This window comes from Cyanistes caeruleus, chromosome 3 (assembly GCF_971803275.1).
Source record: "Cyanistes caeruleus chromosome 3, bCyaCae1.hap1.1, whole genome shotgun sequence".
NCBI lineage: Eukaryota > Metazoa > Chordata > Aves > Passeriformes > Paridae > Cyanistes > Cyanistes caeruleus.
Genome location: NC_141703.1, coordinates 81288369 through 81305192, shown reverse-complemented (window position 1 = coordinate 81305192; position 16824 = coordinate 81288369). Strand labels below are relative to the sequence as shown.

Sequence of the window (16824 nt, the reverse complement as noted above, 5' to 3'; positions counted from 1 at the left end):
TTTGTAATGATTGCTGTGATTGTTATAGGAGGAAGAGGAAGCTGAACAAAAGCACATAAAAAGCTTCGGGGGGGGTTCAGGGTCCTATTTGAAGCCCAAACAAAGCAAAGGGATACGCTTGTATTAAATTCCTGGAGCAGTGAAGAAAAGTTTTAGAGGAAGCACCGTAGCTGCCCTGAGCTAACAATTCAGAATTTTGGACCAAATTAAACTTATCCTAGTACTTTAGATTCCCCAAGTAAAATTGAAGGTTTTCATGTTTGGAATTTTGTTTCTCTATTAAGAAAAATATGAAGGGAGCTGGAAATCAAATTGTTCTCTGCAGTACCTGTGAAAATTTTTACTTCCTTGACTGGTACAAATGCAGAATGGAGTGTGTGGGTGTTTTTCAGCCATTTCAATACAAAGTCCAGTAACATGACAGGAGGTGGCATGTGCTAAGCTCAAAGTCACCAGGGACTGCTTGCATGATTTGTGCTGCCAGCAGATGATCTCTGTCTGCTTCTGCTCATAGCTGCTGATAACAAACTGTTATCAACAAGTAATAATAAGTTGTGCTTATTTATGAATTGAAAATAACTGTATTGCAATGCTCTAGATTAATACTTATTGACAAACAAGTTTTGTATTTTCTGTAATGTAGTCCTAAGTCAAATGCATGCTTTTCTCCAGTAGCCTTTTTTATTTCCTGTGGATTAAGCTCGTGCCATAGGAGTTCTGTTAGAATTGCCTGTGTATAGTCACAAGACAAGGATACTTAATATTTCTCAGCATTGAAATACACATACTGTCTTTGTATATATCGCTTTCTCTGGCTTGGTATCTGTTTTCTGTGTTTTCTGACTTAAGTGATTCTTAAAAACCAAATTGAATTCTGTCTTTCTAGTGGCATTTTGATAGTGATATCTTTCTAATCAAAGAACTGGAATACACTAGAAAAAATATAAGCTATATGAATGAAACTAGAGACTTTTAAACAAGTTGAATCAATTATTTTCTGTGTCGTTTTCCTCCAACCAGGGTTTTATGTGGGATGTGGCTGAAGAACTTAATGCCATGTTGGTATTTGCTGAACATAGATACTATGGAGAATCTTTGCCCTTTGGGAATGAGTCTTTCAGCGTAAGTGTCATCTTTTGTCTTCCTAATAAATGTATTCCATAGAGAAATAATTCTGTGTATTTTAATTCTTGCCAGGGCAAGTTAACTTGAGTATTAATTTGAGTAAGATGTAACTTTTTTGTAACTATCAATTCTAGGGGAAAAAAACCCCCAAACAACTAGAGGTTTTGTTTTTTGGTTTTTTTTTTAGTACTTCAAAGGACACCTGCAAAGAATATTTCATTTGTTCTCAGGCACAAATTTACACCTGTGATTTTAGCTGTAGACCTGATTTTAGCTGTAGCTGCCGTGGGGAATAGAAAAACTGCTGCTGGAAATCACTCATGCTGTCCATAACCTGCCTTCTTTCTCTCAGGATTCCAAGCATCTCAATTACCTGACGTCAGAACAAGCTCTGGCAGACTTTGCAGTACTTGTTGAGTACTTAAAGACGACCATTGCAGGAGCCCAGCACAGTCCAGTCATAGCTATTGGAGGGTCTTATGGAGGAATGCTTGCAGCCTGGTTTAGGATGAAGTATCCCCATGTGGTGGTTGGGTGAGTGTGCTCCTCCTGCTTAAACAGAGCAGGCATATGTTACTTCTGTTCTGTAAATGTTTCTGCTCTGGCAGAAGTACCATAATTCAAGCTGGCTTGAATTTTTCAGTAATAAGAAAAAGAATCAAGTTACTTTGAACTTGGGAAGAGGCACTGTTTGCCTAAAAAAGGCAGCTGTAGGTCAGCAGGTGTATTTTGTCAGAGTTATCTGTTAGATTTGTGAAAACAACATGTGAAAACTGACTTGGCACCTGATTTTTTTTTTTAGGGTCTCCAGACTTCCTGATTACTTTAGGCAGGTCTTTAATCTCTTTGATAGCCTAGTTACCCTCTTGCAAACAAGCTAGAGCTTATTTTCACTGACCATGCCTCTCTTCATTTGGGTTCACACAATGCCTAGTGAGAAAGACCTAACTGATAGATAAGAATGAAAAACAATAAAGTAATGAAGTCTGAATTTCTACCTCTACTATTTGCTGATATAGTTGTACTACTGTCCAAGACTTATATCCTCCAGCAGCCTTTTGTATACAGATCTGTGGAACAATTTTGCAGCATTATGGTTAGCTCACCTAGAGCACAGTGTCCAAGCTGAATTATAAATGCTGCTTAGATAGTGGCTGTGGGGAGGGTATGGAAGTCCATGTTGCAGGGGTTCAGGATCTTTTTATGTCCCTTTGCAGAGCTCTGGCAGCCTCTGCCCCAATCTGGCAGTTTGGTGATCTGGTTCCATGTGGCACATTTTTCAGCATAGTGACCAATGATTTCAGAAAGAGCGGCACGGGCTGCTCAGAGAGCATCCGGAATTCCTGGAATGCTATTAACCACCTTTCCTCAACAGGTAAGACCTCACCAGTGCTTTTTCAAAGAATAGTAACAATCAGGAGAGTGTTATGACTTTCACCTGTGTATGTCTTGGGTTTTTTGAAACTCTGCTCCAGTACTGAAATTTGCTTAGTGAACCTTGTACTGCTTTTAAATGCCTGTTTTGTTGTATCACAGATTTCTTTCAGGCCTGGTGGGATGCAGAATCCAGGTCCAAACGTTCCTAAGGTCAGATAAGAACAGACTTAAGATCAGAACCTCAAGGTTTATATTCCTTCTAACAAAATAGGCCAGATAGTCATTACTATAAAAAAAAAGTACTTTGCCAACTGAGGCATTCAGGAAGAGAAAATACTGTAGTCATTATGAACTCAGTGATAGGGACTTAGTTGGACTTCAGGATCTTTTTCAACCTAAGTGATTCTGTGATTATACAACTACCTGAAAAGAAGTTGTAGTGAGAATGCTGACTAAAAATTGATCTGCTGTGCTTATATATGTGTGGAATAGTTTCACTAAATTAGTTAGGCTGAGCAAAAATAGTTTTTAGCAGCAGCAAAACTGTTGTATATGTTAATGGTACAATTCACTAAATATTATTCTATCTATTTATTTTTATTAAAGATGCAGGTTTGCAGTGGCTTTCCAATGCATTTCATTTGTGCAGCCCCTTAAAAACTCTTCAGGATGCTGCTGTATTGAAAAATTGGCTGAGTGAAACATGGGTAAACTTGGCTATGGTGGATTATCCCTATAAAGCTGACTTCTTACAGCCTCTGCCAGCTTGGCCTATACAGGTAATTTAGAACCAATATCTTGTAGAACTGACTATTTGATTTAATTAATTCTCTCCTCCTCTCCTAGCTTGCACCATTTCCTTTGTTTTCTTGGCTCTGTAGAAGCAAAGTGCTGAGAAAAGGCAATCAAGATAATAACTTGTGCATGAGCTGGTTTGTTGCCTAACTGCCACTTGTAGGTCTAATAGATTATACCAACAGGCCAGGAGAAAAAGTGCCAGGGATGACTGAGAAACCTTAGTTGTCCTGCAGAGCTGTTCTTACACAGCAAAAATACTGCACAAAAAGCACATGAGTTTCTGATGTGAGATTTAGCTGACAGAGCTTGCAACTGATAAAGTTTTGAGCCTGTGTCCTTTTGGATGTGGGAAAACTAGTGAGAGAGAAAATGTGGATCACCACAAACATTCCCTGCTGGGTCCCTTTTCAAAGCAGAACCTATTTTTACTCTTGCAAGCCTTCATTTGTGCAGTACTGTTTATCTACAGTGCCCTCTCCAAGATTTCTATATCCTTGGAGTGTTCTTATCCTTTCAATACTCTGGCTGAATTTCCCTGCAGGACTTTGGGTTACTGTGTAAGGCAGGTGAGGCAGGTAAGATACAAGTGTTTTAGGCAGTAATTAATTATAAAACAAAATCTTTCCCTTGTATAGAGCTGTATGCTTGAGGAGAGAGGGAAATTCATCTGTCCTATGTGGCTGTCTGCAAAGAGCAGGATAAACACCTTGAAAATAATTTCTGCTTTTTTTATCAGTCTGAAAGAACCATGAAACATGCTTACCTCCACCACTGTCCATGTTACCTCTGTTTAGCTGAGGTATAAACCTAGCCCACAAGAGGCCACTACTCATCTGGACAATACTAATGCATGAAATCTGATTTATATAAGCTGTTTAGATACTTTCTTTTCTGAAACAGTAGCTCTATTATGACTCTGAGGGCAAGAAAGGTAGGGGGAAGATGTGGACTTGATGATCTTGGAAGTCTTTTCCAACCTTAACGAGCAGCTGGATATATATATATTTTTATATATATATATATATATATATATATATATATGCATGTTGTTTAATCTGTTCTCTGTTGTGAGCTACCTACATCAAACTGCAGGGACTAAACCCCCAATCTATACCTGGAGTTTGTGTTATCTATCTGTATACGCTGTCTTTAATTACAGAGGTACTAAATACTATTTATTAAATATAATCTATTTTAAAATATGGGAAATGGATTGAAAAATTTGGTGACAAATACATTACAGTGGCACTGTTGGGTTTTTTAAAAAAAGTTTTAATTAGGAAATAAAAAGTTTCAGGTTCTTCATAGCAGCACACACTGCACGTATGTGATATTGCTTTTTCTGATAATCAGGGTATATCATTTCATAGACAATTTCTGGAAGTGGTCTGACTCTACTTGGAAAATAAATTAATGTTCTACCAGGTGTCATGTATTAATATTTAATTCATATAGATTGAGACTACTTCTCTTTGTTGCAGGAAGTCTGCAAGTTCTTGAAGGATCCCAGTCTCTCTGACAAATTATTGCTGCAGAATGTTTTCCAGGCAGTAAATTTATATTACAATTATACAGGAGAAGTCTCATGCTTAGATGTGTCGCAGACTGCAACGAAGAGTCTGGGTGAAATGGGTTGGTACTACCAGGTATGCTCACTAATCTTTATCAATTGCAAGTCAGTTGTGGTTTTTTGATCTAGAGCAGATGAGAATTGTCATTTAGCTGTCAATATATTGTGCCAGATGTATTGATGTAGTGATGACAAACATAGTCACACACCAATGATTGTAGTGGGAAAGGCAAGGCAGAAAATAGAAGCAGCTTTCTCAGGGGGTTTAGATTATATATCTTCATTATCTAGCTACTTGTTGAGTTTCAGCTGTTCACATAGGCTGGAATGTACAGCAGACAACTGGAAGTCGTATACGGCAGTCAGTTGTATGAGGTCTAACAAGGCCAAGTGATGGGTCCTGCACTTGGGTCACAACAACCCCATGCAGGGCTAGAGGCTGGGGGCAGAGCTGCTGGAAAGCTGCCTGGTGGAAAAGGACCTGAGGGTGTTAGTCAACAACAGCTGAACCTGAGCCAGCAGAGTGCCCAGGTGGCCAAGAAGGCCAGTGGCACCCTGGCCTGGATCAGCAATGGTGAGGCCAGCAGGAGCAGGGCAGGGATTGTCCCCTGTACTGGGCAGTGGTGAGGGCTCACCTCAAATGCTGTGTTCAGTTTTGGGCCCCTCACTGCAACAAAGACATTGAGGGACTGGAGCGTGTCCAGAGAAGGAAAATGGAGCTGGGGAAGGGTCTGGGGCACAAGTCCTGTGAGGAGTGGCTGAGGAAACTGAGGTGTTTCACCTGGAGAAAAGGAGGTGGCTGAAGAAAGACCTTAATGCTCTATACAGCTCCCTGAAAGGAGATTGTAGGGAGGTGGGTTTCTGTCTCTTAAGTAACAAGCAATAGAATGAGAAGAGATGGCCTCAAGCTGTACCAAGGGAGATTTAGATTGAATATTAGGAAAAATGTCAAACACTGAAACAGGCTACAGAGAGAAATGGTGTAGTCACCATCCTGGAGTTTTTAAAAAGATACTGTGCACTTAGGTACGTGGTTTAGAAGTGGATTTGGCACTTTTTGGTTTATGGTTGAACTCAGTCTTACAAGGTCTTTTCCAATCTAAATGGTTCTGTAATAGTTAGGCAGTAATTACTGATCAAATGCTGTTTGAACCTTCTTTTCTACATACTGCAGTAACAGCTACTGGATGTTCCCCATGGCATATATTTTATTGACCTGCCCTTTCTTTCAGGCTTGCACTGAGATGGTGATGCCCTTATGCACAGATGGTGTCCATGACATGTTTGAGCCTCAGAAGTGGGATTTTGATGCACTTTCAGAAGAGTGTTACAGGATGTGGGGAGTGAGGCCTCGCCTCTCTTGGATCCTTTCTATGTATGGAGGAAAAAACATCAGTTCACACAGCAACATCATCTTCAGGTAAGCCTTGTTTCAATTGATAGTGTAGTCTTCCACCAGTTTGGGTTTCCAGTGTAGAGAATCTGCCCCAAGTAGTGAAGGGATCTCTCTTAAGCACTCCAGCTGAATAAATTATGGGCATGCTTTGTGTTGCTATTGAGAGTAAAATGGTCAGTCTGCAGTGGCCAAAGAAACCAACTGTTCTGTTATTGCCTGTGTGACTCTAAAAGAAAAATCTGGGCTGGGATTCTGCCAAACATCATCTTTCCATGTGGATTCATTCTTATCTTGTGGTCAAAATTCACGTTTCCCCTGCTGTCAAATTCCTACTTTTATGAACCCAAAGCACTGTTGCTTACACATGAAAGGAACGTCTAAATAAGTCCTAGCTATAACACAGAATCTTGGTCACCAGAATTATTGCTCTGAGTGATAGCCTTGTGAAAGGGCTGGCATGACATTCCTTTTTCCCTTTGATACAGAAAAGAGAGGGAAGTAACTTTGGGAGTTTTTCTATTACTGCCAACAGCTTTTTCTTTTAGTGGCATTTAGACAAGTTTGAACAAATTTGTGTAAGGTCCAAATACAAAGATGTTTCTATTTTTGTAAGGAATACTGGTAATGCAACAAAAGTTTGTCTAAACACCTTTGTATGTGGACAAAAAATGAAAGAAATGTTTCAATCTAGCACAAAAAACTGGTCCATGCTGCTTGCTCTCTATTCAACCTTTGCTTCCCTGATTTTTAAGATTAAACTGCTGTCTTTAAAGGGAAATTCATGTGGTTTTACTTATGCTGTGAGGTGATTTAAGTGAGTACTGTCTATCCATCAGGTTTTTATGTGGGAGGGAGGTGTCTCACAAACCCATTGAGGCCTCAGGAGTTCTGACTTTCTGTACCCACTGTGGGAAGCTCCTGGATATGTATTCCTTCATGTTTTGGTTAATATTCTGCAAAGCCTTTTCATAAAACACGTTGCCACTTCTACAAACCAAGCCTGGAATTAGTCTTTTGGATGTGTTAGATAGGTATGCATTTTAAAAGTAGAAAGTTCCCACTTGAATTGGGGATTATTTTCTGGATCACAGCTGTTGGTATCAGTCTGTTCAGCTGCAAAGGCATTTTGCTTTCCTCTTGTTTGCCTCTTGCTGTTTCTGTCCCAGCATGATATCTACTCTGGAGTGAGAAATCCCACCCTTTTTTGGAAAGCTTTTTAATAAAGAAAATTATTTGGTTTCACTTAGTTTCTGCAGAATGTTGCTTATTTCCAAGGCTGCACAGCTCTGTACAGTAGAAATCTGCTTTGTAAGCGATAGACAAGCAAACAAATCTAAATAAGTGTTTAAGAATTTATGCCAGCTGAAGGAGCTGGAAATGAGAAAAGCCTGAAAGCAACCAAATGAATGTTAAAGTAGTGCTGTACACACAAAGCTTTTGGATCTCAAGCTGGGATGTTTCTCTTCAAACAAATACATTGTCAACACTGTACATTTTATATAAGAGCCTTTTATTCTCAAACACTGCAGAGTGCTTTACAAAAAACATCCCAATGTTTACCAGGGGATGTGGCTCCCTGTGGGGTGAAAAGGACTGTGTTTCAAGTGACAGGCAACTTGCACAACAGTGTAGTGCAGGAAGGGAAAAGTACTCCATCTAAAGAGAACCACTGTAGGGTGGATTTATCCAGACACAGTAGGATTTGGCCAGGATGCTTAAACTGGTGCTGCTGCTTCTCCCTGTGTGAGCAGTACATCACTCTGCACAGTCACACTGTTGTTTGTACTGTGTGGGATTAATGCAGGGAATTCCACTGCCATTCTGCTACCTTCCTGGAATTACATAGTGTGTAAGCAGTTACTTAGGCTGTGGGCAGGTGGCACTTGCCTGTCCTGGGCAGTACATCTTTATTAAAACTGGTCTGAGGAAATTGGGGGTTTCAGAACCCTGTTTCCCCTTTCCCTTCCAGCAATTTTCACTCCTCTTACTGGAACATGCTGTGTACTTGATGTGGATGTGCTGCACAGTGGTGGGAAGTGACATTTTAACACTGTTCATACAGGTGGTGGCAGAGAGCTTGTAGCAGTTGTAGTGTCTCATCATCTACTGTAGTAGTCAAAATCAACCCAGGTTACATTAGACAGTATGAAATTTGGTGTGCAGAGTCTAAAAATGTTGGGGTTTTTTTTCAGTCTCAGTGAATCACACCTAAGTTGTAAGCTCTTAAGTCAGGGCACCCACATATCCAGTCCTGCACTGGAACGGGAGAGGCAGAAAGTGAAGGCTCTGTTTTAAGAGATTTTGGTGCTCTGTGCATAAGGGAGAATTGTTAGCACTAAAGAAGGGAATGCAGGCAAAGAAGGGAAGGCAGAACAATATGTGTCTGAAGAGAAAAAAGTTAACAGGGAACATGACAAGTGTGGAAGGTGGTCATGTTATAAAAGGGTGCACAGACAGTGCTACTACAATTGTGTAAAACTTCTGGGCAGGGCAGGAGGGCTGAGGAGACTGAAGAGAATATAGGAAAGGGAACTGTGTGTTGTGGGATATGCAGAACCCTGTGTGTGCTGTCAAGGAAGCATATGAATTGAAACCATGCTGATTTTTGCATTAGTTTTTTTCACAAGTCCTGCTTGTCTGGCCACTGCTAGAAGGAAATGTCTGGCTTATTCTTTCTCTTCTTTTGCTTTGGGAAATTCCTGTCCTGTGAGATGGGCAACAGAGTACTTACATGCATGCTTAGTTTTAACACATAAAGAATTCATTCCAGTTGGAATGATCTTAATCTGCAAAAACTGTTAAGATTTGTGATTTTGTGGTGAGACCTCCATCTCCCCTCCCATCAAGTTTCACTTCCCAAGCTGTGTAAGTGCCTCTGGTGCTATCCTTTGGAAGGAGATGCAGAGGATGCAGCCAGAAGCTCACAGAAAAGGCTGTGGCATGCTTAGCTTCCACATGACTAGGACCAAAGGATCCAAGTTCATCTGCATCATGGGTCTCTCAGCAACTCATCCCCCTGTTGCCAAGGTGCTCTGCTGATTCAGGTGACCTTTTAAATCCAATGCTTTTGGCTTATTGGGCAGCTCTCAACGTTTTTTGTTTTGCAGATACAAAATGTTTCTCTTGTCTTAGGTCGTATTTAGAATCACTGAAAGTAAGGAACTACAGAGACTCAAGATACTTAGTTGTTTAGGGTTTTTTTTTCAGTGGTGAAACAAGAAAAATATTAGGTTTCTACTCCAGATTATTTCTAAAATAATATTTTTTTAATTTTTTTTAAATTTTTATTCATTATTTTACTGTTATTTTCTGGTGCTGCCATTGTGGTATTTTTCTAGCACCGTGTCTCTGTGTCCAAGGATGTCTTAATTTCTTAGCTCCTTCTAGAAATTTACTCTCTCATACCACAGCCCATCTCTGACATTTCCTTTTGTGGCAGCAGGTCCAGTGTTTTAAGTGAGAAACAGATCTAGGTTTGTGTAGTTCCACAAGTATATGGATATTGCTTTCTTTGTGCAGAAAGGTGGGCCATGTGTGGGAAGGACATTGCAGTAAAGGAAAATAAGATGTAGCAGGGGTTATTGGGTCAAGCCCTAAGCTAGGACTTGAAGGACTAGGAATGAGATATGGAAAGCTCTTTCCCAGCTGGGTTTGCTCTATGGAGTGTTATTTGGAGCCCTATCTATAGTGTAAGGAATTTTTAAAATTGATTTTGGAGGAGGAGGAGTGAATGGTATGAAGTTGTCCTGTTACAGAGGAAGAGTCATTTTTGACAGTTTAAGGGAAAAAAAAAATCTTCATTTTCATATGGTTGTTATTGAGGTCAGCACTAACAAGCCATCCAAGCATTTCTTTGCAAAACCACATTGGCACTCAGCTGAGACACGAAAAGGTAGAACTTCCTGAAAATTCAGCTCTAGAGGGTCTAGTGAGTAATTTGTTTATGGCAGACTGTGAAGAAGGAAAGTGAAGTGCTTTGATTTGGGAACTTTGGCATGTTTTGGTAGAGGGAAACCTGAAACTTCTATGACAATTACAGGTTGCAGCAGATTTCTCTTCTGAGGCTTTTATACTGTTACAAGTTATTATCTGAGTTAGCAGATAATTAGTGAGAAGTGTAGCCTTCCTTAAGCTGGTGATAGCTCCATATATCTGTCAAGAAGGTGCTTCTTAGCAGAGGGGTGGGCACAAGATATTAAGACAGGGCTGAGCTCTGTTTCTGCTGCTGCACATGCAAAACTAGTAGAAATGCTGATGTGAGCTGCAGCCTCACTGCTGACTGCTGTGCACATGTACCCTGATGAAATAGTCTTTCCTTACAGCAATGGTGGCCTGGATCCGTGGTCTGCAGGTGGGGTGACCCAGAACATCACCAATTCCCTCGTGGCAGTTGTGATCCCAGATGGAGCCCATCACCTGGACCTACGCAGCCGTAACCCATTGGACCCCAAGTCTGTACAGCAGGCTCGAGCCATGGAGATCTGCCTCATGAAGGAGTGGATTGAAAAGGCCAGGCACAGCCACTGAAGTGGTACTGCAACCACTGTGGCCATTATACCTCTCTTGGCTTTGCTGAGAGCAGGACCAGGCCTTGTGATATGGTCACTGGAGCATTTCCCTCCTGCTTCCTCACCTGCACTGCAGTGGTCACCATTATCCATGAGAGAGGCAGGCAGCAGATGGATGGAGAGCATTCTCAGATGATACACTCCAGTCAAAGTGCATGGATTGAGCTGCCTGCTCTGGTTTGCTTTCCTCTTCTGCTCTGCTCAAATGCTGTACTTTACTACACAGTAATGGGTTCCCGTTCTAGGCTTGTTGCCCTTCTCCTCACTGCACTGAGTGATTGTTCCAACAGTGGATTGCATGGGAGTGCTGTTGATGGTGAAACTCCTGCTGCCTCCAGTGTGGTTGAATTTCAAACATCCTCTGCTACTGGAGATAATGAGTGAACAGAAATCACATCTTTCTGTGATATTTGGTGGAGAGGTAGGCAAGGCCTGGGGAAACTGGCTGTACTGTTTGTAAGGAAACTAAGCAGCCCTTACCCTTTTGGAATCAGTGTTGGAGAATAAATAAATATACAACTTCTTTTCTACCTAGTTTTCCAGCAGCTTATTAATTGGCACATTTTTGTATTCTGTGCTGCACTGAATGGTCAGGGCTGGGCCCAGACTCACTCTGCTGATAACTGTCTGAGCACGCAGAATCTGCATCAGGATTCTAGTTCTTCTTTTGCTGTGAGTCCTAATTCTGAGGTACCTGTCAATATCTGTGATGATGGTTACCAAAGAAAACTGATCGTATTTTGTGTGTGTATATGTTTGTATCCTTCACAAACACATAGCTTTTTAAAATCAGAAAGCTTTTGAAGCTATTCCCTTGAAGAGCAAATGTGACACTTGTGCTGGCTACATCTTAAGAAGTGACAAATAATTGGGGCTGTGCCTTGTGTGGGTTCTTCCCTCCCTTCCATTCTGTGTATTGTTCAAATTCTGCATGATCTGTTTGCTGATGGCTCTTCAATAAAAGCCTTTTAAAAAAGAAAATGTTTGCTGGACAAACTATTGAAAACACAGAATGCAGCTATTTCCTTGTATCAGCCTAAAGTCTGATGCTGAGCTCACCAAGCCAGGTGCACTGGGCTTTCTGTAAGGCTTCCAAACCAGACAAACTGCCCTGATTCATGAGACAGCATATTTGACATTAATAAATGGCTGGGGCAGTCCCCTTGTTTTCCAGCTTTGGCTTCATTCACACTGCAGCCCTTCTTCAGAAAGGATTCTTTGCAGTTTAAAGGACAACTCAGTTTTAGAATGACTCAGGCAAGCCTTCATGTCCCCAGACTCTTAAAATTCCATCTCTGTTGAAAAGTTCTCCCAGCTTTGATGATATGCCTGATAGTTGAGTATTTTCCTAAGATCCCAGGTGGCCTTTTCTTTTTCCAGTCTCCTCCTGTCCTCTGGGAACAAAGAGAACCAAACACTGAATTTTTATCTTTTCAAACACTCCTGTGTATCTTCTTTCCAACAGATTGTCTTTTTCCTCATCTAGTGTTGAACATGGCATTTATGTTCAGACTCTGCAGTCTGAACATCTTTTACTTTTGAGCAAGGTAATTTCTTAGATACTCCAGAGAACAAGGCCAAGTAAGAGCTACAGGGTTAAAGGATGAGCTGTGTAGGATTTGCCTGAAACCTGTTGACTGAAAAGTGTTGGTGTTTCTGTTTTCCAATAGTTCCAGTTTTTGCTGTAAATACACTCTAGACTCTCACTCATGGACTTTATAACATGTCCTTTATTCTTTTGAAATAAGTAAAATCTATTGTTTTTTAATCAATTATGTTACAGCAAAGTTTTTAGGAATACTGTTGTGTCTTCTTACATGTTAATTGATGTGTGGCAGTGTCCTGGTTTACTGCAGGGCATGGAATGAAACCTGTTAGAGTTCATATAAATTTGGGGATCAAAAATTATTTAATTGAGCAAGCAAGATCCTGGTGCAATTGCTCCCACTAGCCCACTGATTGTTCAGGATGCTACTCCAAGTGAAAATTTTGGGATAAGCATTTCCATAAAGATGTGAACAGCTGAAATTAAACAGCTACTCTATATTATTAGTCAGCTTGTGTCTCCTCTCTCTCCCCTGCTAGTGAACTTACTGTCTCAGGAAACAGCTGCTGCTTTGTTGTATGGAAAACACTTTTTAATTTCAAGCAGCAATTTCATTCTTCTTTCTCTTTTCATTCCTTTCATTAGCAAAAAAAGTTACCTTCAGCAACATTTAGGGTAGCATTGAATTTCTCAACTTTAAGTTTTGTGAAAAGACACTTAAAAATATTTTCAGAGGAGTTTTGTTTGTGTTTTTTGTTTATTTGGGGGAGGGGGGATGTTAATAATCTTACTATTCCATACAGTTTCTTTCTGTGAGACTGATTCAAGTGTACTTTGGATCAGGTTCTTATTGGTTGGACCAGCTTATGAATTATGAATTATTATTATATGACTTGTTTTTATGGTATTTTTGATTTTACTTTTTTCCTGTCAAGCTGAGTAGTCAAAACTTTAGGTCTTATCTCAAACATTCAGACTTGATCTTATGATCCATGTACACATCTGTGAATGTTACAGAGGGACTGTCTTGTGGTTTGGCTACCTCATCTAAATTTTGGCTCTCCTGTATGTTTCATACAGGAGAGAATGAGTTGGGCCATAACAAATGGTTGATTTGTCTTTCCAGGCATATGGTGATGGGCCATACTTCATCTCAGGCTTATGTGAGTCCTTGTCTTGTGTTAGAAATTACAGGAGTTGAAGACTGTATGTTTCCTACTCACTAGGGAAAATGCAGAGAGAAAAATAGTTAATATTTTCCATAAAGCATGAATCTTATTGGTGAGCCTGCAGTTTGCATCAATAAAAATGCATTAAAATAATGTTGAATTTCTGGAACTGGATTTTGTTTTGCAGGGACATCAATTTTTATCCTTTGTCAGATTCCAAGTTCTGCAAGTGACATTGTCTAGTTTGTACCTGACTCTTGAGGAGTGAGGGGAGAGCTGGTTACAGGAATACTTGAGTCACACACATGGCAGTCAGGATGACAGATGGTGAGTCTGCACTCCTTTGGGACTTTCTCACTTCAGAGCTTTGGCCGTGGTGAGGAGCAGGTGTATGAGCTGGTTGTTCTCTGTAGGTGACCACACTGAATGCAGTCAAGCTGCCTATAATGGGAAAAATCCATTTTCCTTTTGAAAGCTTTCCCAGACAAACACTCATTTCCCCCATGTCTGTACTGAGGAAGGTTGTGAGGACAGATCTGTAACGCCCCCTGACCTGGCAAGGGGAGGTTTTAATCAAATAGTTAATAGGGTATAGCTATGGCTGCAGACTCTTGGGAAGGAGCTAAATAAGTTCTGCATTTTGTTTGGTCTCATTTTTTCAATTTGTAGGGTAATTTTAATTTTGAAGATGATCAAATATTTCATCATCAAAAGAGTGATGAAAAGAGTGATAGAAATGAAACTCCCTCCTGGAGCATGGATTCTAACTCACAGGAAAAGTGAGAAGTTTTGTCTCCCATGATGTCTGCCCACCAAGGATCATACAAAAAATGTCATTATGCTTCAAATAAAGGGATTTCTTTTTCTACATCTGCTCTTAAAAGGGGGTATTTAGCTGTTGTGAATTGAATCTCTAAGGAATAATGAGTGACCTAAAGAGCTTTATGTAGGTTAAAGACAGCACATAGACACTTGGATATTTTAGCTCCTTGCAGGAGTAATGGTGGAGTCATTGTGCCTTTCTGGCAGTCAGGAGGACACTATGAGACCACTAAACCTGGAAAGAATACAGGGAATTGTATACTCCAAGCCTCTATCTTTAGCTATCCCCTGTTGATTCAGAATGTGATTGTTATGCCTTAACTGGCATCTTACTGGATGTTTCTACTGTAGCCTCTAGGTTTTGGGTTTTTTTTAAAAATAATCTAATTTCTGTTTTTGAACCAAAGCCTTGTCTTACAAATAAGACTATAAATCTGTCTTTTTTAAAGACTGTCCCTGTCAAAAAACCTAAAATGGTTTGTTTTAGCAGTGCAGGTTACCAGAAAATGTGCAGTGAGGCAGTGACAAAAATATGCACTGAAGATATCTGTAAATTAACAGTGCTTAAGTACTTTTTAATTTCCCCCTTCTGTTGTTAAAAAATCATATTTTATCACTCAAAGATGCTGGGCATTGGAGCTTCCACTGGTCTGAGTAGACCTGTGCTCCTATATTGTTTGGATTCCTTGATTCCCAGCACTGCCTCCAGCTGCAGGAACATAAGCCGTAGTTTACCCCCCAGCCCAATTTTATTTTACTAGCAAATCTGAAACCATTTGATCCACATGCTTTAAGGCAGTGTCAGTCTCTATCATTTTCAGTAATACAAGCCCGATGAAGAAGTTGCTTTACAGCAGAGTTAGATTGCTGATTGCATTCCTACCCTGGGCCCTGCTGTGGTGGGGACCTGCTTTGCCCTTGCTGCACCCCCTGTGGGGATCCCGTGGTCCTGGGGTGTGATGCAGGGACAGCAATGCCCTCAACACCCCCAGCAGGGAGCGGTGAGGATGTGCTCCTTCAGCACGGAGCACCTCACAGCTGTGCTCTGCAAGGCAGTGATCAGCTCAACCTCGGCTGCTGCTCATCTTGCAGTTGCGTTTTGGGTGCCGAGGAAAATCAGCTGTGGGGGTGCTTTGGGTGTAACCTCTGGTCATCTCCACGTGTAACAATGTTCTCTCCAAAGTCCTCTGTGCTGTACCCAAGTGTTTCCTGGGTGGAGAGCTGGGGGTTCCCAGGGTGGGTGGGGGCTGCCCAGGTGTCCGGGGCTTTTCCCTCTGCTGGTGATTTGAAAAATCTTTTGGTTCCATCCCCCAGTTTAGAAAGTAGGGGCAGTGAAACACTGAGACCGGGAATAGCAAATCCCTTCCGTTTGTCTTGTTGTTTTCTAATGTATGCGACCTCTCTGGGTGGTTTAAGCGGTTTAGGTACTTTCTATAAAAGGGATCTTTTAATGACAAAACTAATGTGATTATCTTACCAAGTGTGAGAGGCGTATTCAAGGTTTAAAGAAAATCTGTTAGAATAGCTGAATGTATCTGCTTAATCCTTTCTCTAATGTGGGTGGACAATGCTCTGGGAAGCAATTGGTCTTTCTTTCTTAGAGTAAATGCCTGGTCTCCAGAGGTAGGAACTTGTTTGCAGCTTTTTATACCCTTACGCTTCACCTTCTAGAGAATACAAAGGCGCAGGAGAGAGGCAGAGAGCTTTGAGAGGCCAAGTTTTACCTCAAATAGCTGGGGGTGTAACCAATACAGGGCCAATTCCGGCAGGCGGCTGAGCACTCTCTGCTCCCTTTGACTGCCACCTGAATAGAGAGTTCTCCTTTTTCCAGTCCTGCAAAACCACACTCCCTGCAGCATGGAATACAGGACTGTGTTCTCCTTTCTGAGTGCATGGTGAAGTCGCCTGCAGTTACTTGGATGACAAGACCCTGTCTGGTTTTGTGCTTTGGGTGAGCAGCCCTACCCCTGCAGGTCCAGGGCTTTAGACCCAAAGGTCCAGTTTTCCATATCAACCCCTTGGAAAGGTTTGCACCTTCTGACAAGTTTTTGCAGGGTGGTGCCTGTGCCAGGAAGGGAGGACAGCACTAAAGGGTGGTGTTACGGGATGCAGCCACAGCTGGACCTTGTCTGGCACCAGCCTGGTGGTGTTCAGCTTCTCTGCTGTTCACAGGCTGGTGCTTGTGATTCTTTGGTTTCCCCATGTCCATCTGAAAGCACAGATCTTAGACACTTCTTCTCCGGAGCAGTGAACAAGACAGGTAGAACCCCCCATGTTGCTGAAGCATTTAACAAAGCAAGTAGTGGCTGTGGGACTCGTTAGCAGATGGATTTGGCTTTATAGCAGAGACAAACAGGTTGGACTTTCTAATTTGTTTTCTGAGCATCCTCAAAACAGCACATCAGGAGAAAAAGGATACTGGCTATTGCCTTTCTCAGTTGGAATGAAACACA

The 16824-nt window shown here is 41.2% G+C and overlaps 1 protein-coding gene across 18 annotated transcripts in view; it reads left to right on the top strand.

Moving 5' to 3' along the window:
* PRCP (prolylcarboxypeptidase) overlaps positions 1-16824 on the top strand; it is a 49006-nt gene that overhangs the window by 15053 nt on the left and 17129 nt on the right. For 10 of the 18 annotated variants that reach the window (XR_015284864.1, XR_015284859.1, XR_015284865.1 and 7 more), the window contains exons 3-9: positions 1021-1122; positions 1478-1659; positions 2343-2500; positions 3109-3281; positions 4782-4946; positions 6103-6290; positions 13737-13876. Coding sequence is in view for 2 of the 18 variants with exons in the window: in XM_023921353.2 (XP_023777121.1) it covers positions 1021-1122; positions 1478-1659; positions 2343-2500; positions 3109-3281; positions 4782-4946; positions 6103-6290; positions 10589-10793 (1173 nt within the window). In the remaining 16 variants the exon portion in view is untranslated. Of the gene's footprint in view, positions 1-1020; positions 1123-1477; positions 1660-2342; positions 2501-3108; positions 3282-4781; positions 4947-6102; positions 6291-10588; positions 13703-13736; positions 13877-14218; positions 14433-16824 lie in introns of those variants that run through there. The other 8 variants (XR_015284854.1, XR_015284855.1, XR_002861984.2 and 5 more) reach the window with 3 other exon arrangements.